Source organism: Stylophora pistillata, chromosome 14 (genome assembly GCF_964205215.1).
Source record: "Stylophora pistillata chromosome 14, jaStyPist1.2, whole genome shotgun sequence".
Taxonomy (NCBI): domain Eukaryota; kingdom Metazoa; phylum Cnidaria; class Anthozoa; order Scleractinia; family Pocilloporidae; genus Stylophora; species Stylophora pistillata.
Genome location: NC_142532.1, coordinates 761,945 through 787,500, shown reverse-complemented (window position 1 = coordinate 787,500; position 25,556 = coordinate 761,945). Strand labels below are relative to the sequence as shown.

Sequence of the window (25,556 nt, the reverse complement as noted above, 5' to 3'; positions counted from 1 at the left end):
TCGCAGCGACACCTGAAGAAGACAGCAAAAATGAATTGTTGTCGAACAAAGATTTGCTATAAGTATATATACAAGGAATTTTAAAGGACCAGTTTTACTAACCAGGAATCTACGTCTACAGTTCTCTCGTATCTAGCCTCCAGAGTTGACGGGGTAAGTCCATCAACATCGGTTTCTTCGCTCGAAACGCCAGTTTCTTCGTCGTTCTCGTCCGCGAGCGGCTCATCTTCTCAGCTTCTCATCTGCTCAGCTTCTTGGAGTAGTCATCGACAATTCACTCTCTTTCAACGTACACATTAAAGAAGTTTGCCGGAAAGTGAATACAAAAGTTTCAATTCTCCGTCGCATTCGTAAATTTATACCCTCAGATGTGATGATTAAATTGTACAAAGCTTTCATTCTCCCTCACTTCGAATATGCATCACCACTGTTTATAGGTCTAAGTAAGGGTCTGTCTGCGAAACTGGAGTCAACCAATGCATTCGCTCTGAGGACTCTTCTCAATTATTCTAAGTCGACTGCCTACGAAGAGTTATTGAAAACTGCAAATATTAAAAGTTTAGAACATCGACGCATAGAACAAGCACTTATACTTGTATATAAAAGTATTCATAACCAGACACCGAACTACATTCAGGAATTGTTTTCTCTGCGAAGTAATGGTTACAGCCTACGTGGCCATCTTAAGGTTGTTCTTCCATGACCAACCTCATCTTATATGCAACATTCTTTTACGTACCAGGCTAGCAAACAATGGAACAATCTGACAGACAAAATAAGGATGTCGGAATCCCTTTCTATATTTAGGAAAAATTTGCAAGACATACAGTTGTCCTCATCGTATGACTGCAGCTGTTTGTTTTGTAAACAAATAATCTAGTCACAAATAGCAATTATTCATTCTAGATAATTAATTTTTATTTCTTACCTATTACTTATTACTTATATATGTAAATTATGTCAAAGTTTTATGGCACATTTGCATTTAAACGAGATATTCGCTCATATGTGATATGTGGCTAAATAAAGTTACTTACTTACTTACTTACTTACTTATCTTGATATGGAGCTATCACACCAGTGATAACTCCCCATTCCTCTTCAGAACTGTCGCTTATTCCACAATCCATACTCTCTATAGAGTCAGACGACTCAATACTCTCGGAATCGCTGGACATTTCGAAGCGTGAAACGATAGAATTAAGCGAGTAATCACAGCGTGTTACAAGGAAAACACTGATATTTGTTGACCTTGCCAATCAAAGGATCAAACAACCTGACGTCACGAGTCCAATTCTCGCCCCAGTCTCCGGGAACAATTTTACACATAAATTTGGCATGTTTCGGGGGCTAAAAATCGACCAAAAATTTGTTTCATTCATTTTAAAATCTCAAACCGTTTATTATACACATGGAACTAGCTATCAACGAAAAAAAAAATTTCGTGTCATATACACTTTAAGCAGATTATAATGATTTGCGTTTTTTCCCCACAGTTTCTGGCCATTTTCATCACAGCCTTGTTGCTTATTGTAATAGGCATGCATTTGCAATTAACTTCTTTAGTACCAGTTTCCAAAGGTCTCCTATCAGGTAAGACCATGAAGAATCAAGTGACCAATGCAAGCATGAATTGTGAATTGGTACCTAACACTTGGAAGAAGCTTCTGATACAGTCAGCCATAATGCATCATATTTTGACCGATCTCATCTCCCATAATTGAATGAAGGACAATCAAGTACATACTGCCAATTAAGGAAGTCAACATGTGGACAGAGAAGTGAGGAAAAAATCACAGCAAAACTGAAATGGGTGTCTTTCTAATGATGTCTTAATGTAACGAAAAGAATGTGGTCTAAAAAACAGCAACAAAAGCTCACCCTTTGGTATCTTGGTCTAAAAAAAAGATGGAGAAAGGAAGAAAACAGTTACATGAAATATTATTTTTTCAAAAAGTATACACATCTTCTGGTTAATAAATTATTATTTTCATTATTAATACATATATGACTCCTAAAGATGGGAAACTTCAAGATAAAATATTGGAGTTGTTAGAAGTTTGTATTAAGGAGCGTTGAGAGAAAAATGATTAGAAAAAGAGAAAAATCCTATTTTTGTGTAAATTTTTATAAAATCACATTTATTTACCAGTTAGACAAGAATGGTTGTTAAAAAAGTAAGTAATGTTACCTTCCAAAATCATTCTCAGTCAGTACTATTTGTCTCTCTGATTTCTACTTCAGGAAATACAAGTCCACAGTCTGGAAATACATTTGTAAATGATACCCCTATTATTTTAACAAAATGCAAGCCTCACAAGTAAGGATACATGTAAATGGTTACTTGTTAGCTTAGAAAAAATGAATGCTTCAGATAGGAGATGACGATCTGCAAGCAAAGCACTAAATCACTCATCAGCATTGCTGCATACAGTTGCTATATCTCACACCTCATTAGCTTATTCCCTAAACACAGTAACCATCCAGAAATATTTCTAGTTTTCACGGTTTCGCAGTAGTAGAGATTTAAATGATCAAATTAATATCTAAGGTTACTGTCGGTAAAGTAGGGTACCTTCCGGAAAAATCGTCTTACGCGCGCAACTTTAAAAGAATACATAGAAAACTACATATCACTGTAAAGCTTATAACAGGTAGATTCTAAAGTTAACAAACCTTTTCATGGTTTTTGGTTTTTAGTAGTCCAATTCGCAAAATAGTTTCTCTTCCTAAATTACTACTTTGCGAAATGAATTTTTGGATTTTCAAATTTGAAGATGTTCGTGAAAATTAGCACGAAAAAAGTGTAAAAGCCTCGCATACTTTGATGCGTTAATATCTGAGGAACTAATGGCCAATTTTCATGAAAATCCAACAAATCTACACACCCCTATTAATGTGTTTTAATAGTGGTTGTTAAAGTAATTAAACAAACGTTAGGTGTTTGGCCTCCAAGAAACTCACAGTTTTCACACCTCATTTAAGCACATGTCATTGCAATCATGCCTCCGACCCAAAAACGTAAACATCGAACCCCCTGGCGAGCTGACTTTTGCCCACACCCACGACCTACGATTTGTACCTACGACCCACGACCATCCGTCAAACTCTCAGAAAACGTCAAAACGTCATTTAAGCCGTATTTCGCTTTCTTTCTAGGATTTTAGGATTTTTTTCTGGTGAATTAAACTTAACTGCTTTATCTAACCAAAGAGCAAACAAACGAAATTTTAAATGTTTTCACCAGATTTTGTTGACAGTAAGCTTAACTGTTTATTTTGTTGATCACTTGTTAACATATAGATGTGAATAGCTAATGACTATTTGATGAGCACGCACCTCAAACAAGCACCCACCCCCACCCCCCCAAACAAAATTTGACTGAAGAGTATTGATTATTGCATCTTTACAGGCTGACAATCTCTAAGTTCATTGCCGATGGTACGTCTTCGCATTTTGTTATTATTAATTGGAGGGACTGCTCGTAGGCTAAGAAAGGTATTAGTTGTTAATTTATTTGAAGACAATGGCTGCCGACATAACCTGAGATTAATTCTTTTGTAGGCCAGACAAAGTTGGGCAGGAACAAATTTTTAAATTTTATGGATCTCCAGGACTGTTGAAGGAACCAAAGTGCGATGATACACGTCACCCAGAGATCTGTTCATACCAGTTAACTAAGTTGATGGAACATATTGTTTCGTGTGATGTAAAGGTGTGTGGGTCTTCAGAAATTCAAGTGGCTTCTGTGGATCCACAAATGGGAAAAGCTGTTGATGTCTGGGAAATATTACCAAAGGACAACCTTACTTATAAAGTACACAAGGCTGTAAAAACAAACCTGGAGAAAGGATTTACTTTCTTGTTCCTTAGGTGTGGTAGTATTTATCAGGCCTTGAGTTTTCCTCCCATCTTCCAGAAAAACAAAAATGATGAGAATAGAGAAGCTATTAATATAAATATTATCATGTTGGACTCTATCTCAAGACCGCACTTCTATCGAACTATGCCAAAAGCCACAGAGGGGTTGATTCCTGGTGTACCGGTTAACGAAAATGTGTCCTGGTGTGCCCGTTAACCAAAATATGTCTTGGCGTGCTGGTTATCGAAAATTGCGTGACATCGGCCGATCGCGGAATGATAGCGTGACAGCTAGTTAGTTTCAAGGGTTAATTGGGCCAGTGAAGGGTTAATTGGGCCAGTCGGGTCATTTGGGCTAGCGGGGTCATTTGGGTCATTTAGGCCAGTTGGGTCATTTGGGCCAATTGGGTCATTTGGGCCGGTTGGGTCATTTAGGCCAGTTGGGTCATTTGGGCCGGTTGGGTCATTTGGGCCGGTTGGGTTATTTGGGCCGGTTGGGTCATTTGGGCCAGTTGGGTCATTTGGGCCGGCTGGGTCATTTGGGCCGGTTGGGTCATTTGGACCAGTTGGGTCATTTGGGCCGGCTGGGTCATTTGGGCCAGTTGGGTCATTTGGGCCGGCTGGGTCATTTGGGCCAGTTGGGTCATTTGGGCCAGTTGGGTCATTTGGGCCGGCTGGGTCATTTGGGCCAGTTGGGTCATTTGGGCCGACACCACGGAAATACGTTTTGGTGACGTCACAGTGGTCAGTGGTCATCAACAGTAGGCTGCCAAGTGCTTCCATGTTTTTGTGGACTAGTTCGATGAAAACATCGGCCTTTTGCAAGGTTTTAAGTCGGAAAATATCCATGATACTTCTCCTTGTTTATTATGGTTGATCCTTTGAATGGGTTTTTAATACTAAAACCACGTCTTAACAAATAGCGGTACAGGGGAGTCATTTTGTTTGGAGTTTTGTGCTGTTTGCTGACTTTAGCTGGCCGTCGTTACGAAGTGCGATCGTGGTTCGTCAGTCGCCCTCGCCTTCAGAATTGTCAAAAACAGCGATAGTTATCCAGACAAAGCAAGAGATTAGTTCTGTAAGATAATTTTCCAGCGAGTCTGAAGACTTGTTGGATTTTTAAGTGTTATTAGCATGAAGCGATACACGTAATTATTGAGTTGTGAAAATATTCACACTCACTTTGCGCCGACGTGCGGTGCCTTTTCATTTTGGAAATCATTCGCTTGGGTTCTGTCCTCGTGTACCGGTTCACAAGAGCCGTTACAAAAGACCGAACAATACACAACAGCTAACCAATGACTCCTAAACAAAGAAAGAACAATGGTAATTCCCTTGTGAACCGGTACACCAATAGTTGTATTTTGGGCGGTGCCCGATCACTTTTTTTAATCAGAAATTTTGCCCAAATTTTGACTGAGATTTTTTCTGTTTGAAAAAAAAATTTGAAAAAAAATTTGAAAAAAAATTTGAAAAAAAATTTGAAAAAAAAAAATTTGAAAAAAAAAAATTTGAAAAAAAATTTGATTTTCGGATTTTCGGATTTTCGGATTTTCGGATTCTCCGATTTTCGGATTTTTTTTTCTCAGAAATTTTGCCCAAATTTTGACTGATTTTTTCTGTTTAAAAGAAAAAAAATTGAAAAATGATTTAAAGAGATAGAAAAATTAGTTAAATATGGCACAATTGAATGCAAAAACAGTGATTCAGTTAAGAGCATATGCAAAACACAACGGAATTATTGGTTATTCACGTATGAGAAAAGCAGGTCTCATTAGGAACATCAATGAACTCGAGAACAGAGATCAGAATCATTGGACACTTGATGAGGGAAAAAAGAGATATTTAGATAAGACAGAATTAAAGCCACTAACAGTGCTTGAGTTGAAAGCATACGCAAAACACCGTGGGGTTATTGGTTATTCACGTATGAGAAAAGCAGAGCTCATTAGGGGTATTAATAGAGCCAACAAAAGAGACCAGCACCATTGGGAACTTGTTGAGAGCATGTCTTCATTAAATGATTTTGTAAAAATGTATACTACTGATGGGGTGGAAGGCTATGGACCGTTAGCTTTTCTTCAGGCTGTAAAACCGACCCAAAGTTTCTATTAACGCAAAAAAATATTAAGATGACGCTCATTTTGAGGTGTGATATGATAAAAACAAACATTAAGACGGGTGAGGCTTTGATACAGTTTGCATATTTTAGATCTTTCGAAGAGATTGTCTTTCAAGAGACTGATCGAGAAGAGCTTTATCAGAGAAGTGTTGATAAAATGATGGAGGGTTTGACAAAGTATACAAGAGAGGGAAGTGGTTGGACTGTAGATATGATTGCGGGGTTGGATTTGCACACGGCAAAATACACTCCTTTTAGAGGTTCAAACTATATCAAGCTACCAAAATTAATTGAAAATAAAAATGCCATAATCAATATGAAGAACAAAGACAATGAATGTTTTAAATGGTGTATCGCAAGAGCGTTAAATCCTGTAAAAAACAATGCTGTTCGAGTAACAAAGATTTTGAGAGAACAGGCAAAGAAATTGAAATGGGATGGGATTGAGTTTCCGATGGAGGTGAAAGATATTTACCGCTTTGAAAATTTGAATCCAGGTATTTCTGTAAACGTTTTCAATTATGATGAAGAAAAATTTGGACCCTTGAGAGTGAGCAATGTTGAGAAATCCAATACTCATATTGATCTTCTTTTGACCGCTGAAGGTGATAAAAAACATTACTGTCTCATCAAATCATTGAGTCGACTCGTATCGAGTCAATTGTCGAAACATGAACATAAAAAGTTTATCTGCAGGAGATGTCTAAATTTTTTCGGTTCTCAGAAAGTTCTCGACATACACACCGAACTTTGTCGAGAACATGAGGCTGTGAGAGAAAAGATGCCTGATAAGGGAGCTTCTCTCTTTTTCAAAAACTACCACAGAAAGATAGATGTGCCGTTTGTCATCTATGCCGACTTTGAATCAATCATCAAACCTTTGCACACCGTTCAACCGAATCCTGCAGAGTGTTACACCGATAAAAAGCAGAAACATATCCCGGTGAGTTTTTGTTACTACATCAAATGTTCATTTGATGATCGATATTCGAAAAAGGTTGAGTACACAGCAAAGTCTGAGGATGAGGATGTTGCACAGATATTTGTCAACATGCTTGAAGAGGAGGTTAAGGCCATTTACAAAAATCATCCCAAAAAAGAGATGATCTTCACAGACAGTGATGTTGAAATCTTTGAAAATGCAACGTGTTGTTGGTTGTGTGAAGGGGCTTTCAATGATGAACATAAAGATTATAAGAAGGTTCGCGATCATTGCCATTACACCGGTAAATTTCGAGGAGCTGCACATAACAAATGCAACCTGTTAGCCCGACAACCAAAATTCATTCCCGTTGTCTTTCACAACTTGGCAAACTATGACGCTCACAGGGGCGGATCCAGGATTTCAAAAGGGGGGGTGGATGGCAGACAAATTTCGCAATAATGAGCCAATCAGAATCTTACTTCGCCTCATTAGGCGTTGTCAAATGGCTTCCTTGCGAACTTTAGCGCGAAAAGTGGCGGCAGACGACGAAACGTGGCGTAACAACAACCAGACATGAGCGGGAGCTAATTTTTCTTTCTTTCTTTATTTTCTATTTCAAATAAAGTGACATTTCGAATTTTTTTTTACTGAAAAATGGGGGGGTGGATATCCACCCTATCCACCCCCCCTGTATCCGCCCCTGGCTCATCTCTTTGTCCGAAACCTCGGAGTTACAGAGGGTGACATTGATTGCATACCAAACAATGAAGAAAAATACATCAGCTTCACAAAACACATTGTGGTTGGTAAATTTTTCGACAAAAAGAAAGGCGAAGACGTTGATGTAAAGAGAAAGTTGAGGTTCATAGATAGTGTTAAATTTATGCCTGGCAAGCTTGAGGATCATGTCAAGAACCTCGCTAAAAATGGTGAGTCTTTTTTTCAAATTATAGGAAAATATTACAGTGGAGAGAAGTTTAAACTGTTAATGAGAAAGGGTGCTTATCCTTATGAATCGCTGGATTCTATATACAGGCTAATGGAGACTAGAGTTCCACCGATTGAAGCCTTCTTCTCTGTGTTAACGGGTGAGGGAATCTCTGAAGAGGACTATGCTCATGTGTTGAAAGTGTGAAAAGAATGGGGGATGAAGACGATGCGAGATTATCACAATCTTTACAATCGAAGTGATGTTCTTTTACTCGCCGATGTTTTTGAAAACTTTAGAAAGGTTTGCAAGAAAAACTACAATCTCGACCCCTGTTGGTACTACACTGCACCGGGATTGTCTTGGGAAGCTTGTCTCAAGACGACTAAGGTAAAGCTTGAGTTGTTGAGTGATGTGAACATGTTGCACATGTTTGAAAAAGGTATTCGTGGGGGTATTTCAATGATTCCAACACGACATTCAAAAGCCAACAACAAATACATGGGAGAGAAGTTTGACCCTACCCAACCTTCAAAGTTTATCACATATCTCGATGCAAACAACCTCTACGGTTGGGCGATGAGTAAAAATCTACCGACACACGGTTTCAAATGGGTCAATGAAAAATTTTTTAGAAAGTGGAAAAAATTTTCCTGCGTTCTTGAGGTTGATTTACTCCCCATTGAGAAAGATTTACACGATTACTTTAACCACTACCCTCTCGCTCCTGAGAACTTGATGGTTAATAAAGTGAAAAAGCTGCTCTGCACCTTGGGTGGAAAGAAGAAGTATGTCATTCATCACGAAACTCTGAAACTTTACATGAGCCTTGGAATGAAGATTGGAAAGATTCACCGCATCATCAGGTTTAAAGAAAGTCCTTGGATGAAACCATACATTGATTTGAATACAGATTTGAGAACCAAGGCCGATAACGATTTCGAGAAAGATTTTTTCAAACTCATGAACAACTCTGTCTATGGCAAGACGATGGAGAACATTCGGAAACGAGTCGATATAAGACTTGTCAACTCAGAAGAAAAGGCGAAGAAGTTGGTAAATAAAGTGAATTTCAAACATTGTACCATATTCTCCGAGAATCTCTGTGCAATGCATATGAGAAAGACACAAATCACCTTCAATAAACCACTCTATCTTGGAATGTGCATTCTCGATCTCAGCAAGAATCTGATGTACGACTTTCATTACAATTATATCAAAGCCAAGTACGGAGACAGAGCGAAGCTTCTCATGACCGACACAGACAGTCTCTGCTATGAGATTCAGACCGATGATTTTTACCAAGATGTAAAATCAGATGTACACGATTTGTCCGATACGAGCAACTTTCCGAAAGATCATCCTTCTGGAATACCGACCGGTGTGAACAAGAAAGTTATTGGAATGTTCAAAGATGAAGCCGGTGGAAAGATCATTGAAGATTTTGTAGGTCTGAGAGCGAAGCTTTACAGCTACAAAATGTTTGATGATGGAAAAGAAGCTAAGAAATGCAAAGGTGTGAAACAAAAAGTGGTAGAGACCACTATTTGCTTTGATGACTATAAGGAGTGTTTATTCGGTGGTGGAAACCAACATCGTAAAATGAATACCCTCAGAAGTCGAAAGCATGATATATTTATGGAAGAGATCAACAAAGTCGCCTTGTCCGCCAATGATGACAAGCGATTCATTCTTTTAAACAAAGTGGACACATATGCACTGGAGCATTATCAGATTGATGAAAGTGAATGAATGAAAAAATTAATAAATCTAACTTGAGTAATCTATAACCCACCAGGATTATAGATTATAACCTTCAAAGGGACATCCTCTCGAATAGATTGATTACTTATTCAAATCTAATTATGTATTTCACACCATCAATATCTATTGTTTTCTTCATTTCTTCTTTTTTTCCAAGAATTTTCACACCAAATTTTCCAGGGTTTATGTTAAAATGTTTTGCAGCAGCATACATTGAGGGAAAAACAAGTTCTGCCCCTTCATCAGACTCATCTGCCAATTCTTCTTGCAACCCTGCAGGGGAGCTCGAGGGGTTGGCAGCTCTAACAGGCTTTAGTATTACTTTTCTCTTCGCGACTCTTTCTTTTTTATTGGGAGGGTTTCTTATGTATTCAACCAATTCTTTTTTCTTTAGTATATAACGTCCCGCCAAACCGATCTCTTTCGCTCTTTCCAACAGCGCAGGTCTTGAAAGTGAATCAAGATCGTCTAGATCAAGATCATCTAGATCAGGATCGTTTATCTTTGATGTTGAAACTAAATCTATCTTTGGTGGGTTTTTGATCAACTCTATGAGTTGCGCTTTTTTGAGATTGTAAAATCTTTTCAGACCCATATTCTTTGCTTGTTTGAGAAGTGCAATTCTTGTTAAATCGTTAAGATCGTTAAGATTGTTCATTTAACTAATTTTTCTATTTCTTTAAATCATTTCGAATCACAAGGGGAGCTCGAATCATACCCCCTGAAGATCTTTTTCATCAATCCATGAATTGAATTTTTCTGGATAACCACTCCACTTTACAAGAGCTTTTCCTTTACTCTTTCGAATAACCTTTTCAATGCGGAAAACATCCTGCTTTGCTCTCAACATTTCCTGTTCGTAAAATGAACCTTTGATCTCTTCTCCGAGCAAATCCTTCAACTTGTAAGTGATTGGGTTGGAATATTGAACCTCATCAACGACGAAAATCTCTTCTGTCCAATTCGGAGTGAATCCTTTATCAAACACTTTTCGTTTGAATTTGGAAATTCGAACGTGATCGCCGACCACAAACTTTGGTTTCAAGGGGATCACGAGGGGTTTACCCCTTGTAGGGGCGATCCAGAGGGCAAGCTCTTTGGAATAGAGTTTTAGAAAGACTGCATTCTCATTCTTTTTCTTTGAAGCCTCTGTCGGAGTCATACCGATCGATCTATGTTTTCGATTGTTGTACTTTTCGACGATGCGTGGCAGAATATCGAGATACTGTGTATTGTTCTGAATGGTAAACTGCTTCCACATATCTGTTTTGATCGTTCGATTCCACCTCTCACAGACAGACGATTTTTCTTCATTCTCTATCGAATACATCACAACACCTTTGGATTTCATCAAATCTTTGACATGACTGTTGTAATACTCCGTTCCTTTATCAACCCAGAGCCTCTTCGGTACCCGACCCTCGGTAAATATTTTCTCGAAACCCTCCGCAACACTCTCACCCTTTTTATTCTTCAACGGAACGATCCAACCGTATTTGCTAAAGACATCCAAAACCATCAACAGATAACGATAACCCTTATTCCACTTTGCAAACTTTTGCATCTCTACCAAATCGGAACACCAAATCTCATCGATTCCGTTGACAATAACGCGCCGTTTTCTAAAGTTTCGTCTCACCGGTTTGTGCAACTCATCTGCCAATTCTTCTTGCCACCCCTTCAATTTTTCGTCTTTTTTTTTACTCCCAAACCCAACTTTTGCTTTGTGTTGATAATGTTTCTAGCGGCCCAATGACCCCACTGCCTTTCACAAAATGGAATCGCATCGAGAGCTTTAACCATCTTGCGGTCGGCCGCATTCTTACATTGCGTGATGTTTTTCCCTTTTTTACCGCAGACGCTGTAATCAACATCGTGTTGCATGGCGACAGCGTCTGTCGGACCTGTCGGTTTATCAAAAATCTCGAGAATCTTTCCTGTATTCGGATCGTATCGAACCTGTTGCTCAAGATTGTTGTACGGTCCCGTGTATTTATGACCTGGAAGAGTCCAACCGGATTTCGGTTTCGGTAGTTTTCCAATGGCTTTGTGAATATCAAAAGATCCACCTTCGTAAAGAGGATGTGTCGGATCATTAACACCGTCGGGAGCGTACATGAGAGTGCCGAAGTGTGACGTCATGTTACCATGGTAGCATTTTTGCTGGATCTAAACACTATTTGGCGTCTTTCGTTACATCTCATCATAAAATGGGCCAATGCTTCGTTCCCGACTGCAATCATCAGTCAGAAAGTCACAATTGCAGCTTTTACCGTTTCCCCAAAGATCCTGCTCAAAGAAGAAAATGGATTTCTCTAATAAGGTAGGTTGATTTTTGGTACAATGACCACCATGATGCACGGCCACGTGTCGGTTATAGTTACGCGGAAGATGGTTTTATTTAACCACTCAAAAGTGCACTGACCTGTGGATTATACCTTTGAAAGACCTCTAGAGAGAAAAAAAGCTTTTTTTTACGTTATGATTAAAGTTTAAAACCTTCGTTTTCTCTCTCCAGACGAGCTGATCGTGAACCTGGCAAAGGCGCTCGAGTTTGTAGTTGTCATTTCCGAGGAAGTAAAGAAGAAGGCCCCGAGGTCTTTTCCTGGAATAAAGACAAACTATTTGAATCTCGAAATGCTCCAAAAAGGAAAAAGCAAAGAACTGAAGTCCCAGAGACAACGACTATCGAGCAGATCCTTTCAGAATCTTCGACGAAGAGCAACCAGAACGAGCCTTGCGAGCTCAGTTGCGAGGAGATGCAAATGAAATGCACTACTTTGCAGACTGAAAATATCCTGCTACAAGCAGAGCTAGGGACATTAAAGACCCAAGTATCCGAGTTGAAAGAAAAAGAAAGCTACTTAAAAAGAAACTACAGCTCTTTTAACATGGATTCAAAGGTAATCAACATGGAAACTGGCCTCCCAAACAAAGAAATGTTCCACATTGTTGTCGAATATGCCGAAAGATACCGCAACGATATTGTTTACGTGTGTGGCTGGAAAGTAGACAAGATATCTTTTGAAGATCAAATATTGATAACATTGATGAAGATTAGACATAATTATCATAACTTACATTTAGCTGAACTTTTTAGTTGCAGTACTGCTACAATAGCGAATATTGTGACAACATTTATCCATGTTTTGCACCAAATTCTATATGAAGATCAAATGGAGATAGCTGTTCCATCCAGACAAAAAAACAAAACTTCACTTCCAGGCTCATTTAGCTTATTTGGAGACTGTCGTATGGTAATAGATTGCACCGATATCGAGGTTGCTACACCTAAGCTTATGAGTGACCAAAAATTGACATATTCAACGTACAGGGGTATGAATTCTTTTAAGACAATTGTTGGTGTGGCACCCAACGCGGTTATAACTTATGTAAGTAAACTTTTCCCTGGCTCAGTATCAGATAAAGTAACGGTTCAAAAGTCAGGAATATTAAAGCATTTTGTTGCTGGGGATATTATACTTGCGGATAAAGGGTTTTTGATAAATGATATTGTTCCTAATGGTGTATATGTGAACATTCCCCCATTCTTGAACAATGGAAAATTTACAGAAAGTGAAGTTAAGTTAACAAAGAGCATTGCAAAATGTCGTATACACGTAGAACGTGCTAATGCTAGATTGAAGAACTATAAAATTTTAAATTTTGTGCCACCATACTTGCGATCCCTCTCTGGTAAGATTATACAGCTATGTGGTGCTTTAGTTAATTTACAAAACCCATTAATTAAGGAAACCAATGACACTGTTGACTTTGATTAGTCATTTTAATTGAAATATTGATCATCTTACATCAGTTTACTAAGGCCTGGTATACATTGGCATTGTCTGATCATAGTTAATCAATTAACTGTATTCTGATACAAAGAGTGGACAGGTGTTGTGTGATCTGTGAAAAGCTTGTAACCCTATTTTACTTGCTCATGATACAAGGAATCATGATACACAACTTAATGACAAACTATTTATTTCTGATCAGTATTCCTGCCACCACACCCTTATGCTAGTCTTATTATGAATTCAGATAACCAACTGTATTCAAATACGATTACAATGAATCTATCATTTTCTTGTCTCAAGTAGCTAATGTAAAAACCCCAGCAAATGTTGCTGTTTAAAGAAAAACAATTTTAAGATTAACATGAACATTTTTATTTTATATACACCCTTCAGTTACTGCATATTTGTTGTAAAAGTTGCAATGATTTTACCAAATAAAACAATATTTTAAAAAATATTTCTAAAAGTATGTATTATCAAATCCATTACTTTATAAAAAACTACATTAATTTTACAACAAAGTCTTAAAATTTAAAGACCACCATCAACAAGTGCAGGAATCATGTGAATTGTATAAAATTCTTGAAGTGAAAGAAGATTTGGTTCCCATGTGCAGTCTTTCTGGATTGCCAACACAACACGGTTTGCATTGTTGTCCAAACCACAAAGTAACAGATTTGCTTCCCAGTTATAAACAGCTGACCCTGGACTTGATGCCAGTAGTGGTGGGATTGTTTTAAACAATAGCCAGCATCTCTCTTTACTAAACAGAACTTAGGGTCTTTAACAGCCTCCTCAATTGTTGAATTGCGATGTGTGTAAGGGCATTTGACTTCAATGATCGCATTGTCATCAACAAGTCCATCTGGTGATGCACCCAAAACACCAGACTTGTGTAGCCAAAGGCCACAATCCTTTACTACTTTCATTGTTAATTTGGTGAAGGCCTTTATTCCTTCTTTCTCGTTAACGACACCCCATCGAACAGCCTGCACTCGAGAGATGTCGTATTCTCCAAGAACACGCTTGATAAGGGAAGGAGTGACTCTTTTTGCTTCAAGAACTGGACCAAAATTGCTAGCAGTCAAACGTCCTTTTCTCACCACATGCCACTCTCCACATTCACGTTGCTCTTTCGTGATCTCACAGACTGATTTCACTTGCTGCTCACTTACTTTCAATTTTTCCAACAAGAAATTTGTATCAAGTCCGCTTTCAACAAACTCTCTCGATAAAATGATTTCTTCGACTGTGGAGATCGGCAGACGATTCTCTTTGTCAGGTTCGGGGCTCAAAAGCCATAACATTCCTGTGAACTCGCCGTATCTCTTCAGCTTGTTCCGTAGCCATTCTCTGTCCTCATCTGTAGTTTTTCGTTTTAGGACTTTAGTTTCTTTGGGTGGATACAGATCTTCTACCGTTTTAACCACCTCGGATGCCTTTTGTTTCTTCCACTGACATTCGATGTCAGTTCTACTTAAGTTGTGGTAGCCATGAAGGAACAGAGCTACAGCGTGACTACACTTTGAACCGCCACGAGGGCACTCGCATTCTGTGGAACGTATTTCGTTTTCTTGAAGATATATCTGCGAAGGAAAGAGAAAAAGAAATATAAGCTTACTTTTCAAGATTTCCTTTAAACGAAGATTCGAAATCACTTAATTTAAATAAGTTTTGGTTTGGCGATGTTAACGGATAGACATCGAGTAATAGAAATTTTACACTTACTGTGACTTTATACGTCGTACTTTTCATGCTCGCTTGCACTGACCCTCTGATAATTCCATCACAATAGCAAAAAGATAGAACGTGTCCAGATTGGTAATGGTTTTCGCCACGGTTTAAAGATTTAGGCTCATCTGAGAAGTATTTTGCGAACGATGTTATCGACAACGCCGCCATGTTAAACACATGTGAGTTTGTTTAGATCCAGCAGAAATGCAACCATGGAAACGTGACGTCAGGGCTTCGGTACTCTACACCGGTAGGGTTATAGTAAACACTTCCTCCACTTATCTTTTTACTCAAATCATTGGAAAAACTGTCAATGACCTGATTAACATATTTATCGGCCGTCTTTTTGAATTTATTCTTTGCAAAATCCGATTTGACAGCTCTCGCAACGCCTTGTTGAGCCATGTTTGCCAATCCTTTCAATGCCATTTCACCCAAAGAATAGCTGTTTCCTACATCAAACAATGAACCGCCGTTCAATGACCCGCCGTTGTTTTTTTTCCCTGCGGCGAATGATACTTTTGTGATTTCACACTCTGCACATGTAGATTTGATCATCGGTCGACCGTTTTTCGCAATCTCATGCCTCTCACTTCCAGGCACGGACTCAGTCTTTTTTCTCTGTTTAACGCAATAAGTTTTCATTTTATAATGTGTAAACATTATAAAAAAATTTTTTAGTCTTTACATTCATCAGACTCTCGAATTTCTTCAACAAAATTTTTGCGACATGTTTTTTTCACATTGTCGATAAAAAGAAAGTCGAATGGTTTAAGTCTTGAGAACAAATCTGCATCAAAACTGTTATCATCTGCGATAATTTTGCGATGGCGCTTTTGTACAGGCGCATACACAATCAAATGAGAGCAGTTTAATCTGATGGTTGCAGGAGTCCTGTAATAAGATTGACTCAGATAAATCGGTGAAATCAAATGATGTCTGCCGTCAATAAAGTGAGTCAAGATTTTTTCTTGCACGTTTTTAGGAGCAGCGAGATCATCAAAAATCACAACCTTTCTATTTCCTTCTGGATACTCAGACGTGTCAAGAATCTCATCGGGGTTCATTATGTACATAATATCACATCCAAATTTCTGTGAGTGTCGTTGCATAATCTTTTGCAAATCTTGATACATCTCTTGATGTGGATTTTTTGTGTAAAGGTAAATCTGATCGTAAATAACCAACGGCTTTCTCAATATATTCATAAGTATGTTTGTCTTTCCACTTCCACTGGGACCCGCGATCAACATTCTATACTCTTCATCAAGAAAGCCAACGCCGGGTACTCTTCTCTTTCGATTTTCGTTTGAACGGTGTGTTGTGAAATTTATAATATCAACCATTTTGCTTTAATTTATTTCTTGCAAATATTTTTTAAAATCTTTGGAGATAAGTGTTATCTAATCAAATGTTATGCAAAAAGCGAAAGTAACACTTATCTTTGGAGTTAAGTGTTATCAATACAAAAGCGAAAGTGACACTTATCTTTGGAGATAAGTGTTATGAATGCAAAAAGCAAAAGTGACACTTATCTTTGGAGATAAGTGCTGCATACGAAGTTACAAAAAAAATACGAAGTGTTTATTTTTTTTTCCCGACCCCTTTTTTAAATCGACAGAAAGGCTTAACTCTCAAATTGCGTGACACGAGACTTAGACACTTTGCGGTTTTATGCAAATTCACGAAAAAAAAATACAACACAACACAAAACAAAACAAAACTGGTGGCCACCAGACCTCTCAGAGGAACTTATGTTGTTTTACTTTGTGCTGTTCCTCTGAGAGGTTTTATTTTGTTGTTTGATTTTTTGTTGTGTTTTTATTTTCAACCTTTATTTTGTCCTAGGCTTGACTCTGAACCGGCACTTCCGACGCCTTAGCGACCATAGCTCTCCCAACAAAGCGACACCATCTTTAGACAAAGGTTTATTTAATTTAGTCCTAGGTTATCACATCGCGGCACTTCTGACCTCAATCTGGCTCAAGGTGAGTTTCTACCTAACGAATGTAACACCATCTTTGAACTTTAATTTATTTGTTTAACCTTAACCCCATGAGTAGATGGCGGGGAGGTTTTTTTCACCTACTCATGAATGGTTTAAGTCTTCGACCGGCGCTGTTGTTTATGAAAGACAGGGTGACAAAGGGATCGTTGATCTGTTGACAAAGAGATGTAATCCCAAAGGACAGTATTCGTCAAAGGCGATTCAAATATTCAAAGATTTGAACAAACTTGCAAATATTCCCATGCATAAATCGTCTGGAAAAGCAAAACTCCTCGAGAGAGTAATTGGAGGTGCCATTTTCTCTGATTTCAAAGATTTGAAAGACAGACTCATTAAATTGACAGGGAGTATCGATGCCGGGATATTTGACACTCTCAAAAATGTTGGAACAAAAATAGCCGCAAAAGTTACAGGAAAAGCTGCAAAGGAAATGGCTAAAAAAGCGGCAACAAAAGCGTTTGAAAAGGAGGCAGAGCAAATCGGTGAAAAGACGGGACAATTGATCGGTGAAAAGATTTATGATAAGTTTTCAAATCGAGGGGGTGATCCCTCAAAACACGAAGCTCCGCACAGCACAGCAAGCAAGGGGGAGCTCGAGGGGCTGCACTTTGTGCGGGTGGCCTCTCGAAATATTGGAGAACAGCTTGCAAAAGAATTACGGAAAGAATTGGGGAAAGATACTCGAGGAGTAAAGTCATCCTCACAAGGACCGCAAGGATCGAAAAATAAAAAAGTTAAAAAAGATAATCTCTTTGACGATTTTGATGAACTTTTTTTGTAAACTTTTTTTTGTAAAAAAATTATCTTATCTTTTAAGAAAAATAATACAATGTCTTCTATGCGAACAAAAAAATTTGCAAAGGGATATGAATATTCTTCATATGATCTCGATACACCTCTCCAAACTGCTCCGGCAAATAACAATTATCAACAGAAGAAGGGGTATAAATTTACCGTTGACACAAAAACAGCGCCAGAGGCCGTGGCCGATTGGTACAATGCATATTTTGAAATGGATTTCAAAATCACCAAGATGGACAACACCACCTATGGTGCAGCTGATGCAGCCGCAATAATCAATGGTGGTTTTAGTATGATAAAAGACATCAAAGTTGATTTTGAGAAGGTGAGAGTTCTTGATTTGCCAAGTGCAAATCATGCTGCGAATATGAAGAATCTCACTGAATTTTCAAAAGAACATTCGGATCAAGTGGGGCCTCCCCAATTTCACTATCTCGACACTGCCAGCGGGGCAATTATACAAAAGTATACAACACTTGCCATTCCAATCGCTGCTGGTCAAGATGTGAACAGAACACCAACAGACAATGCGGATTACAATGAAGGGTTTACAAAAAGAAAGACTCTTCTCGCCGCAGGTGCTGAAAACAACATTCATTTGCCGCTAAACCGTTTCAGTTTCTTTGAGTCTTTGGAAGAGCAGATACCTCCCAATGCAAAGGTTACTTTCGATGTAACTCTTGAAGAGGATAATGAGGTGCTGTTCAGATCAAATGCGGCTGCGGCAGGCAGATACATCGTAACAAAATTCCGATTGTGGGTTCCGATGATCAACCTGAATGACGCAGGCCAAAAGTTCTATTATGATAGTTTTCTCAAACCTCACACATGGGGTTATCAGAGGGAGCAAATCAGTGTTTCAGGTCCGCTTAGACAAAAAAATGGTAAATTCAACATCACAAGTGCTGTTGATAGACCAAGGCACGTCTTCGTTTGGGTTCTGAATGCATCCAAGTTTGACGATCAGGAACAAAACATGTTCGTTTTCAACACATACAACATTGCTAACGCGAGGTACTTTACAAAAGCACAACTTCGCGTTGAAAACGGAACAAGGTATCCAGATCAGAAACTGGATCCTAGCAGTGAGCTGGCTAGAGCATGGAAATATTTTGCGAATTATTCAAAGCTCGCAAGTAACAACTTGTTCGGTCCAGCGATCACTATGAAACAGTTTCAAGATCTCTATGGAATACTGTACTTTGATCTGACAAAGCAGCCGCCAGAGATCATGAAAGCGGCAACACGTCTTGATTTCGAGTATAGCCTCAACAACACTACCAACGCAGATTATCACATCTATGCGTTGATTCTCAATGATGAGGAAATTAGTGTTGATGTAATGAGTGGAAAAGCACTCATCAGAAAGTAAGTTTACTTTTACAAGGTTTACTTTTTTTTAAAAAATTTTTATTATGTGGTGTACATAATAAAAAAGATGACGACTTACATTACATATAGAGTATCACTGAGTGATAATCAGAAAAGAAAACTTGCAAAAGCTTTCAACGAAAAATCTGCAATAACTATACGTCTCTCACACAAAGAACTAACTGGTTCTGATGAGATGATGTTGACGCAGACACAGATCAAAAAGATCAAAAAAGCAATAAATGCAGGAAAGGGAGTTGATTTGAAAATCAGCAAGACGCAGATGACAAAGGTTGCTCAAAAAGGTGGTAGCCTATTTTCTTCACTTCTTGCTCTTGGTACAAAACTTCTTCCAAAAGCAATGAATCTGGCCACAAAGGCTCTTCCAGGATTGGCTACAGGTGCGCTCTCAAGTCTGGGCAATTTCGCCACAGATAAAATTCTCGGAGCCGGTCAACAGTCGGGTGGTCTTATAATTCCAAATTCAAATATTATGAAACTTTTACCGTATGTTGACGCTCTTTCAAAAAAGCAACAACAAGACCTTTCAAATGCACTTCACTCTGGTGGTGACATGAAAATGAAGCCGACAAAAAGTCAGAGTGGAGGTTTTCTCGGAACTCTTCTCGCTTCAATAGGGGTACCGATACTTCTGAAGGCGTTGACCGGAAGCGGAAACTCGAGAGGAAAAGGTTTACACGGAAGTGGTTTACACGTTCGCGCACCAAAAAAGAGTGGTAAAGGTTTGCAAAACAGACCGTATTGGGATGAACAACCAATTTTCTTCCCACCGGGATTGGGTGAACCTGTACCGACAATTGGAAGAGGTGGGAAAAAAAAGCAGAAAGGGCAAAAAGGACAAGGTCTGTTGCTGGGCAAAGACTCTCCCTTCAACGGAATACCGCTACTGGGGGCACTGTTGTAAATCCAGGGAGAGCTCGAGGGGGTTTACCCTCTCGAAGACCACCCTTAAAAAATGTTCCGATCACAAACCTCGACATTCAAGATTGGGTCGATTATCTCAAGATTCCAAACTTTGGAGGGGTAATATCCAGGGATCAAATAAAAGATTGCAAGACGGGGCACTCTTTCGTTATCAATCTGAACGAATCGCATGAGTCTGGTTCACACTGGGTGGCGATGGTTTTTGGTTCTGATCTCATTTTGTACTTTGACAGTTTCGGTCTTGATCCACCGCAAGAGGCGTTGACGCTTTGCAAAAAACATCGAGTTAACTATGCATTCAACAACATACATTATCAAGCATTGACAAGCGTCTTGTGTGGTTATTATTGTATCTTCTTCTTGAATGAAATCAGTAAAAGAATAAAACCTTCTCTTGCTAATCAAAGTTTGTACTCTATTTTCAACGATGTTGTACGACCTTTGTCACACAGTAACGCAGTTTCAAACGAGCATTTTATTAAAAAATATTTTCTGAATATATAATAAACAAACAAAAATATGGGATATTCTGACGGTTATCATGAAATCGATCACAGACAAGAAGGCGCAAGCAAAGAAGGACCTGAAGGACCACCGGGTCCAAAAGGAGAAAAAGGTGATACAGGGTCACAGGGTCCTCGTGGACCACAAGGACCAAAAGGAGAAAAGGGAGATACAGGACCGCAAGGTTTGCAAGGAACAAAGGGAGATAAAGGTGATAAAGGTGATAAAGGTGATACCGGTCAAAAGGGTGATACAGGCCCTGCCGGTCAAAAGGGTGATACAGGGTCGCAAGGGCCAAAGGGTGATACAGGGTCGCAAGGTTCGCAAGGGCCAAGAGGACCTGCTGGATCAAAGGGGGATAAAGGTGATAAAGGTGATAAAGGTGATACAGGCCCTGCCGGTCAAAAGGGTGATACAGGCTCACAAGGTCCACAAGGGCCAAGAGGACCTGCTGGATCAGGTAGTAACATCGATCTTTCAGATTTGAAGAAAGCGATAACTTTTACAAGCACACATGGAGCAGACCGACAGGTCACGGGTCTAAGCGATCAACCGCTCAACGGTACTGCTGCCGTAAATGAGAATAAACTCAACACCGAATTAGCGAAAAAAGCCGATTCATCAACTGTGTTGAACGGGCTGAGCGGTAAAGCTGATGCGGCATCTGTTTTGCTATTGGATGGGAGTCAAAAGATGACAGCCAATCTCGATATGAACGGTAACGATGTGATCAATTCAAAAAGAGAAAACTATCTGGGTATGACTACTGCTCAACAAGCTGCTTATGAAAATTCAAACACACTCGTTTCTCGATATGAAGCGGGGTCAATAAAGAGACATCTAAAAGGTCTACTCGATATTACCACTCTCTCGAATGCAAATCAACAATACGTTGACAATGTGAAAAAGACAGTACCGAGCTTTCGCAACCTCAACGACAAACAAATCTTAGACGCTAGAAAGAGAAAGATAGTCAATCTTCCAGACACCTTCTCAGATAATGATGAAGCTGTGAGTAAAAAGTATGTAGATCGTTGTTCTACAAATATTACGAATTTAGCCAACACAAAAGTAAATAAATCGGGCGACACAATGACTGGAAACCTTGCAATGGGTGCCAACAAAGTCACTTCTAGTCATACAGCCGCAGCTGACGATGAACTGGTCAACAAAAAGTTTGTCGATGATCGATTGGCTCACAACTTAACTCCAGCTCAGCTGACTAACGACCTCGCATACATTATGAACAAAAACGGTCAGTTCTCTGATGAAGACGATATAACAGGAAAACCGATTACTGACCAGGTTGTTCTGTACCCCACGAATCCCAGAACAAAACCGTTTGATTTAAGTCTCGACACTTCCAAGGGTTATTATTCATCACGTTTTGGTGTAAATATGTATTCAGCGGGTAGAGCAGAATACACTGTCGTCTGTGAGTTGTGTTGGCAATCGAGTAAAGTCGATCCAAGCAGTGTAACATTGACAGCAACCAGCAGTGTTGAAACAATTTCAGCTCAGCGCAGCAATCGATTTGAAAATCACATCGTCGCCTTGATTCACGTGACGAAATGGAGTAACGCAACACCTAATTATTTGATGTTTGACGTAGTGATCAAAAACAAATCTGGTCAGTCATATGATCAGAAACTTCCCATCTGGGTGATCATTTACGGGAGTAAAGGTTATCACAACAGCCTGCCAAAATCTATTTGGACAAGTTGGTACAGCTTTGTGAGTGGTGGGGTTCAAATAAATTCTGCGCTTACTCTCGCAAAGCAGTGATCCGCCCTGTCCTCATTCGAAACCAAAGCCTGGAACTTGCCTGTTCACGGGTCTTTTCTTCCACCAGTTCCTGCTGCTTTTTGGTCACCTGAAGTAGTTCAAATGCTTCTTCTGATTTTTTTAGTAGAGTAGGGTAGTCTGCATCAGCAAGGCTGTTGTCAAACAAACTAGACAACACAACTGGAAGTTCAGGATTCACAGATTTAGGTACATAAAAATCTGAATGAGCAGGGATGAGAGACAATAAGGCAGGTTTAGAAGGGCAGTCCTTGATGCAATTGAGGAAGTTAGTCAGTTCAGTCTCTGAGGGAGGTGTAACATTAGAAGGCTTAACTGTCGAAGTTGAACGTGGGGTCTTTGAAAAGTTTATGTCTTTGACCCTTGCATATGGAACAGTCTTAACTGATGTTGGTAGAACCCAGTATGCCTTTTTGTCGGTCACTGTCAGCGAATCCCTTCGTTTACATCCCGCTTCAATGGCCCATAGCAACGAAGCAACATGGGAGCAGCTCTCTCCAAGACCAGCCATGCAATCACAATGAGCAGACAGAACTTTGCCCGAGTTTTCACACACGACCCAAGGGGTCAGAGGCTTTTCTGACATTCTTTGAGAATAATTAACCTAAAAAATAAAACGTAGTAGTTACTATACTGTAAAGAATCAACGATCGGCGCGAGAACAGCTTGATCCATCATTTACGAGTGTAAACACTCTTTAACAAGACGTTATGAAAACTTACCTTTGCTATTAACAGGCGATTTTCGCCGAATTTCTTGCACATAACTTCCCTTACCCAGCCGTTCGCAAAGTTCTGATAGCAGTCTAAGCTTTTATAGCTCATCAATTGCTCCTGGGTGTACGGGCTAGCAGCAAACAGAAGATACATCCCCACGTTTATGTACGTTACGTCTGGCCAGCAATCGACATCGTCAATCCACTCTTTGCGCGGAATTTCGTAAGGATCTTGTCCTTCGATAGACTTTAACTTTTCGAGATATCTTTCCTTTGATTCTTTCTGCTGTAGATTTTCAAAATAACCGGGTAACAACCCACGCTTCGTAGTCGCTTTCGCCGCCATGCTGTAAACAAACTGAAGCTTGTCCTCCAGTTCGCAATGTCACGTGATGTGACGTCACGCTTGAAATGGGTCTATATCGATACAAAAGCGACAAAGACGGCGCTGACAAACGCAACAAAAAAGATCTGGTATCGAGGAAACTGTGCTCATAACAACGCGTCACAGGTAACATTTTACGTAAATGGAACATCAGATCATTCCACAAACGTTTCACAGAGTGCTAATGCTGATTTCACAGTGAACAGTTCAGACAATACAAAACTCATAATCAACAACGCTGGTATGTATCTGATTACATACATTGATGGTGTCAAGTCTAAACATCCATCACATCTCAAATTCACCTTGAGCAATTCGTTTGTGAACACGGCAAACGGAATATTGATGGCGCTGCCCAACACACATGGAAATACATGGGTTAATACCGCTAATACCGTTTTGTTGTATTTTCAAGCGAACACAACGCTGAGCATAGCGACAGATAGGAGTGATACTCAACTCGATGGATTAAATTTTAGCCATCTGATGATTGCGAAGCAAGATTGATTAATATTTATATTTTCTTGTGAAATATAAAAAAAATGAACCACACGTCAAAAATTGTACAAGCATCTAATCATATTGATTACACCATTGACAAAGAGACATTGTCATTGCTGCAATCTTTGCATGATCGTTTTTACAGGCTCGATTTTGTTATGAAGTATGTGAAGGGATTGTTCAAAAAGAAAGGAATTGCACTCGATGTTGCCGGTGTGATTCTTGGTGTTGGTGCGGCTGTGCCGACATCTATCACTGTGAATCCTTTGCTAGCTTTGATTGCACTTGTTCCAATGACGATTGTAAAAAAGTATAAGGACTTTAAAAAATATGATTTGAAAATCGAAAAACTCAACATCGCTTTGTCTGTGAACAATTCGATATTGACGCACTTGAATCATTCGATGAGAGAGAATGGAAAGTGGAGTATGAGTGATTTGGAATGGATTGAAAAGTATGAAGCGTTGATCAATGATTTGATACCAAACTTGGCGCATGTATCATATCACAAAAAATACAGAGATTATGTTAAAAAAAGGTTCGATATGGATATGTAAGGATAAACATTTATTAGGAAAATGTTGAACTCGTGACCCACGTGTAACCGTGTGTGTAACCAAGTTTTGCATCTTATACTAAATAGTATAAGATCATCATAACAAAAAAAGATTCAGTTTACTTTTTTCACTACTCGTTTTACTCGGCGTACTGGCTTTTTATTCTGTTCAGCATCAGAATCTTCACCATCATTTTGATCGTTGTTCATAACATCGTTCATAACATCGTTCATAACATCTGCAGCTGTCACACATTCAGACTCCTGTACCTCAGATTCGGCATTTGGACGGGGCAAAAGACGTTTCATTCCCGTTTTAGCGGGTTCTACAACAGCCTCGTATAGTTTGACCTGCAGTGAAATACGAGCACCAATAAAAATGGACTCAATCTTTATCGCACATTTTGCATGGCAGTATTTTCCCATCAGCGTATGTGCTTCTATCGGTTCGTCATTTAGATAAAAAAACTGCGTGCGAAACTTGTCTGTTTTTTTTGAGTAAATCAGTTTTGCGTACAATGTTGGACCGCGACCGGGATCTTTTTGTTGAACAGTCTTTCCTGTCTTTTCATTCAGGACTTTTTGCATTTTCCAATAAAGAGGATTTAAACCACCTTTAGACTTTGTCAGATCACTGCGTTCCAGCTCAAACATGTCGATTTCTTCGCGATTTTCAACCAAGTGATCTATACAGCAATCGACAATGGCATTAAAAGTCTCGATCCAAATCTTCTCTTCTTCTGTAGCTCCGTCGCGGTTCCACAAGCACAGAGGAAATGTGTAACCAGTGACTTTGCCGGTCTCTTGGCTCGTATTTTCTGAAATTCCAAATG

At 39.2% G+C, this 25,556-nt stretch overlaps 5 protein-coding genes and 1 pseudogene across 6 annotated transcripts in view; 4 read left to right on the top strand and 2 right to left on the bottom strand.

Moving 5' to 3' along the window:
* Positions 1 to 1,319, bottom strand: part of LOC148716061 (uncharacterized) — a 2,370-nt pseudogene extending 1,051 nt beyond the window's left edge. The window contains exons 1-3 of the transcript XR_015995216.1: positions 1,054 to 1,319; positions 103 to 234; positions 1 to 12 (exon numbers count right to left, since the gene is read on the bottom strand). The exon at positions 1 to 12 is cut by the window's left edge and continues 234 nt beyond it. The product of XR_015995216.1 is annotated as an uncharacterized LOC148716061 (transcript). The remainder of the gene's footprint in view (positions 13 to 102; positions 235 to 1,053) is intronic.
* Positions 1,320 to 1,523: 204 nt separating this feature from the next.
* On the top strand, positions 1,524 to 4,078 carry LOC111334958 (uncharacterized). The gene is made up of 3 exons (XM_088745673.1): positions 1,524 to 1,593; positions 2,245 to 2,320; positions 3,565 to 4,078. Exons 1-3 carry the CDS (start codon positions 1,542 to 1,544, stop codon positions 4,076 to 4,078), a joined length of 642 nt encoding a protein of 213 aa, XP_088601799.1. The 5' UTR covers positions 1,524 to 1,541.
* A 1,915-nt stretch (positions 4,079 to 5,993) lies between these two features.
* LOC148716060 (uncharacterized) lies at positions 5,994 to 8,043 on the top strand. Its single transcript, XM_088745672.1, has 2 exons — positions 5,994 to 7,209; positions 7,862 to 8,043. The coding sequence occupies exons 1-2, from the start codon at positions 5,994 to 5,996 to the stop codon at positions 8,041 to 8,043; spliced, it is 1,398 nt and encodes a 465-aa protein (XP_088601798.1).
* A 12-nt stretch (positions 8,044 to 8,055) lies between these two features.
* LOC111334919 (uncharacterized) lies at positions 8,056 to 9,588 on the top strand. Its single transcript, XM_022940729.1, has one exon. The coding sequence runs from the start codon at positions 8,056 to 8,058 to the stop codon at positions 9,586 to 9,588; it is 1,533 nt and encodes a 510-aa protein (XP_022796464.1).
* Positions 9,589 to 11,724: 2,136 nt separating this feature from the next.
* LOC111334954 (uncharacterized) lies at positions 11,725 to 13,857 on the top strand. Its single transcript, XM_022940768.2, has 2 exons — positions 11,725 to 11,923; positions 12,119 to 13,857. The coding sequence occupies exons 1-2, from the start codon at positions 11,811 to 11,813 to the stop codon at positions 13,380 to 13,382; spliced, it is 1,377 nt and encodes a 458-aa protein (XP_022796503.1). The 5' UTR covers positions 11,725 to 11,810; the 3' UTR covers positions 13,383 to 13,857.
* LOC111334956 (uncharacterized) lies at positions 13,374 to 15,373 on the bottom strand. The gene is made up of 2 exons (XM_022940769.2): positions 15,129 to 15,373; positions 13,374 to 14,986 (listed from the first exon to the last, which is right to left on the bottom strand). Exons 1-2 carry the CDS (start codon positions 15,300 to 15,302, stop codon positions 13,961 to 13,963), a joined length of 1,200 nt encoding a protein of 399 aa, XP_022796504.2. The 5' UTR covers positions 15,303 to 15,373; the 3' UTR covers positions 13,374 to 13,960.
* Positions 15,374 to 25,556: the final 10,183 nt, after the last annotated feature.